Source organism: Empidonax traillii, unplaced genomic scaffold, assembly GCF_003031625.1.
Source record: "Empidonax traillii isolate 1590-97213 ecotype Southwest subspecies unplaced genomic scaffold, ASM303162v1 scaffold2900:size33666, whole genome shotgun sequence".
In the NCBI taxonomy this organism is placed as follows: domain Eukaryota; kingdom Metazoa; phylum Chordata; class Aves; order Passeriformes; family Tyrannidae; genus Empidonax; species Empidonax traillii.
Genome location: NW_020958093.1, coordinates 1 through 4,373, shown reverse-complemented (window position 1 = coordinate 4,373; position 4,373 = coordinate 1). Strand labels below are relative to the sequence as shown.

General features: G+C 60.7%; 1 protein-coding gene across 1 annotated transcript in view; it reads right to left on the bottom strand.

Annotated features, from left to right (window-relative positions):
* SELENOI (selenoprotein I) overlaps nucleotides 1-4,339 on the bottom strand; it is a gene marked incomplete at its 5' end in the record, with an annotated part of 10,169 nt that extends 5,830 nt beyond the window's left edge. The window contains 3 exons of the mRNA XM_027910195.1: nucleotides 1,464-1,726; nucleotides 2,496-2,570; nucleotides 4,225-4,339. Coding sequence (XP_027765996.1) covers nucleotides 1,464-1,726; nucleotides 2,496-2,570; nucleotides 4,225-4,339 — 453 coding nt within the window. The remainder of the gene's footprint in view (nucleotides 1-1,463; nucleotides 1,727-2,495; nucleotides 2,571-4,224) is intronic.
* Between the last annotated feature and the right edge of the window lie 34 nt (nucleotides 4,340-4,373).

The window sequence follows — 4,373 nt, the reverse complement described above, 5'->3', positions numbered from 1 at the left end:
CCGGGGCAGTGCCCTCCCTGTGCTGGCACCGCTGGGGCACCTCCAGCGCTGGGGCAGGGCTGGCCCCTCACACCAGAGACACAGGGAGGGGCTGGAGCGTGGGCAGGGAAGGGAACGGAGCTGGGAAGGGGCTGGAGCAGCAGGAGCAGCTGAGGGAGCTGGGGGGGCTCAGCCTGGAGAAAAGGAGGCTCAGGGGGGACCTTCTGGCTCTGCAATCCCTGACAGGAGGGGGGAGGCTCAGGTTGGATATCGGGGAGAATTCCCACACGGAAAGGGCTGTCCAGCCCTGGCACAGCTGCCCAGGAAGGTGGTGGAGTCCCCATCCCTGGAGGGACTTAAAATCCCTGTGGATGTGGCACGTGGGGACATGGCTCAGTGGTGGCCTGGGCAGTGCTGGGGATGGTTGGACTCGATGGTCTCAGAGGGCTTTTCCAACCTCAGTGATTCCTGGAGAAGGACAGGACCAGGAGCCAGGATGCCCTCGCTCAGCTGGAGCTCAGGAGGTGTCCCAAGCACAGCCACAGGCTCCACACTACAAGTTCCAGCGACCCAGGAGGGTTCACTCAGGGACACTTTTCTTACCCATCTGCTGCTGGATTACAGGGCAAAGCTCACAGGGAATGTTTCAGCTTCACCAGCCCCCCCTGAACTGGTGGAAGACGCTGCAAGGGCAGCTCAGCCCTCCAGCCCTGCCCTCCTGCAAGGGGCCCGAGCTGAAAGCACGGGCGTGGAGCAACTTGTGGAGCTCAGAGCACGTCTGGGGTTCATCTCCTGTGGCCTTCACGAGGAGAGATGATCGTTGCAGTGCAGCTGCACTCACCCAACTCCCCTTCCAGCCTGCTGCATTTCCCACCCGGCATCTGATGAGCCAGAAGATAAATAAAATGGGTGTAATCAGGTATGAGGAAGAGGGTTTTTTACAACGAGAGGGTGGTAAAACACGGGCTGTCAGGAGAACACGTGGTTCGCCCCATCCCTGGAATTGTTCAAGGCCAGGTTGGGCAGGGCCTGGAGCAACCCTGGGAGAGTGGGAGGCACTGCCAGCAGTACAGGGGACCCGTCTCACCCCAGTTGTCTTCACAAAGAGCTTCCTGCAGAGGATTCCCTAACGAGGGATGGACGCCCCGACACCCCAGAGGGTCCATCACCATCAGCCTCAACGCCCACTGCCCAGGCACCAGGGTATGGGGGGGGCACCTCCCTGGGAACCTTCAATTAACAAGCCAATTAACCCCGCTGTGGTTTTGGCACCCGCCCCAGCAGGGCTAAAAGGCCTCCTGGACCCCCAGCCTTGGACTTACCCACAGGGCAAAGCGCCCAAGGCCCCAGTTGAGGTGGGCAGGGAAGCAGGGGCAGGACAGACTCCTCGGGGGGAGTTCCATCTCCAGGGGCTCCTGGAGCAGAGCCCCCCACGGTGGGGACACCCCTGAGGGCTGGGGGGGGGAAGGGGGGGCACAACTCACCACCTGGCTGATGTCATATCCCCAGGGCAGGAACAGAATGCCCGTGTTGTACTTCTCCCAGTGGGAGAGGATGAAGGAGAACAAGACCACCCAGAGCAGGAGGTAGAGCACGAAGACGCTGACGCCGGTGGAGCCGCGGCCGAAGGTGGAGTAGACGGTGACCACGAAGTACACGCAGGCCCAGCTGTCCAGCCCGTGGTCGAAGAGCTCTCCCAGGGGGGTGCTGGAGTTGGTGCGACGCGCCTGCTTCCCGTCCACCCCATCTGGGAGGAGGGGGAGGAGCAGGGGAATGATCCCGGACACCTTCCCCCCACCCCCACAACGATGCCACCACCTCCACCCTCCACGGGGAGTGGGGGGGTCCCACCCAGCCCCTGCTCCACGGGAGGCTGGAAAGGCGACAGCCCCACAGGGTTATATTTATTGCCTTCTATTCGCTCAGTATTCCTTAAAGCAGCCCCTTCCAGAGCCTGCAGGGGCTCCAGGAGAGCTGCAGAGGGACTGGGGACAAGGCATGGAGGGACAGGACACGGGGAATGGCTTCCCAGTGCCAGAGGGCAGGGAGAGATGGGAGATTGGGAAGGAATTGCTGGCTGGGAGGGTGGGCAGGCCCTGGCACAGGTTGGGCAGAGAAGCTGTGGCTGCCCCTGGATCCCTGGAAGTGTCCAAGGCCAGGCTGGAGCACCCTGGGCTGGTGGGAGGTGTCCCTGCCCATGGCAGGGGGTGGCACTGGATGAACTTTAAGGTCCCTCCCAACCCAAGCCAGTCTGGGATTCCTGACTATTTAAAGCAGAGCCAAGACAGAATAAATTTCACAATTTATCTCAAATTTGTCTCGGTTCCAGTTTTCCTCCTTTCCTCATCTGCTGCTCTGGGACAACCTCCTTCTCTCCACTTTGCAAAGCAGCTCCCAGGAGCTGCTCCAGCAGACCCAGGAGCAGCTGGATCAGTGCCTGGCAGGAGGCAGAACCCAACACTTCCCAGGGGGTTCAGGGACTGGGTGACAGGCACGGCCAGCAGGAGAACTCTTACCTAACGTGTAGGCCATGAAGTTGAGGATCCCCACCACGATCCACACTCCGTTGGGAACGTGCTGGTGGTCAGGAGCTGCAGGGATCACACAGATAGCTCAGGACCAGCTCCCAGGGGGTTTGTTCTGGCCCAGGAGGCACAGCCCAGGGCCAAGGCAAAGCACCTGCACAGCTCAGTGAAACTGGGGTGTGAGCTTCTCAGGATGTTCCACAACAGCCCATGAAACCAGGTCACTGAGGGCTTTTCCCTCCGGGATTTAACTCCTCCTCCTGTCCCCAGATCCCCAAAATCACGGGATCCAAGAATCATGGGGCCAGTTCTGTGGGCCCCCCTGCAAGGCCATGGAATTGTGTGCAGGTGGCTCTCCTTGATCCCTCGCTCACAGAGCATCAGGTGGAGCCTCGGGAGGGGTGTGACAATTCCCTGGGGGGTGACAATTCCCTGAGGGGGTGACAATTCCCCGCCATCCGCAGGGACACGCCGGGATTCCCGCCCGGATTCCCCACCCGGTCTCCAGTCCCAGCCTGCCAATGGAGAAGGAGCTGCTCCCTCGTGGCATCTCCACCTCCTGAGCCTCACCAACCCTCCAAAGCAGCTTCTGAGAGGCTGGGAGAGCTGGAGAAGGCTCTGGGGAGACCTGACAGATCCTTCCAGAGCCTAAAGGGGCTCCAGGAGAGCTGCAGAGGGACTGGGGACAAGGCATGGAGGGACAGGACACAGGGAATGGTTTCCCACTGCCAGAGGGCAGGGAGAGATGGGATTTTGGGAAGGAATTCTTCCCTGTGAGGGCAGTGAGGCCCTGGCATAGAGAAGCTGTGGCTGCCCCTGGATCCCTGGGAGTGTCCCAGGCCAGGTTGGACGAGGCTTGGAGCACCCTGGGCTGGTGGAAGGTGTCTCTGCCCATGGCAGGGGGTGGGAACTAGAGGATCCTGAAGGTCCCTTCCAAGCCAAACCGTTCTGTAATTCCCTGACTCTGGACATCTGATGTCCTGGGGATTCTCCCCTTGCCCTACTGTCAGCTTATCTCCCGTGGCTCAAGGACCAAAACACGGCCCAAATGTGGGCAAACACCCTGAGCTCTCCATAGCCTGGACTCGCCTACCCACCCACAGAGGCACTCCCAAAAAACCAGGCTTTTCCCACCTAACAGTGTTTTGATGATGGGCCCAGTTTTAGAAGAACAAGATGAACTCTCCAGAGCAACCCTGGCAGGGGCAAAGGGAGAGGAAACACGGAGAGGGATCCACTGTAAGCCTTTCCCCGGGACTCTGCCACGAGGGAAGGCACAACTGGGCCTTTGGAATGGCAGGCAGGTGCACGTGGGCACTGCTGGAGAGCTCAAAGCTGCGAGCAGTGAGGCTGAGGAGGAGGAGGACGTGGCCTGGCCAGTCTGTCGTGGCAGGCAGGGAGCGGGGACGTGAGGGAAACGAGGCTGCTCATTCCAGGGAAGCAGCGTTTCCCACATCACCCTGGGATCCTACACCAAGGCCGCTGTCTGCTGTGTGGGAAGAGCCAACTGCTGCCCAAGATTCCAGCTGTTTGCCCCTCCCTCTCCCTACCCCAGGAGCACATTCCAGCCCGGAGGGAAGGTGCTGTACCCAGACAAATCCTTGTCAGGAAGCCCAGCGGGTCCAACCCCCTGCTCTGTCCCAGTCACTTGGGAGGGCCCAGACCCAGGGGCTGGGATTGCCAGGTGGCAGATCCAGCCCCGGGAACACGCAGGCCTTACCAGAGGCGTAGAAGTCCGGGTCGAAGTAGGCCATGAGGAAGAAGTTGAAGACGAGGAGCAGGAAGCCAGAGAAGGTTATCAAGTTTGGGGCCAGCCAGGTGGGGAAGATCTGTGGGCAAGCAGCAGAAGGAGGAGGAGCTCGTTAGAAC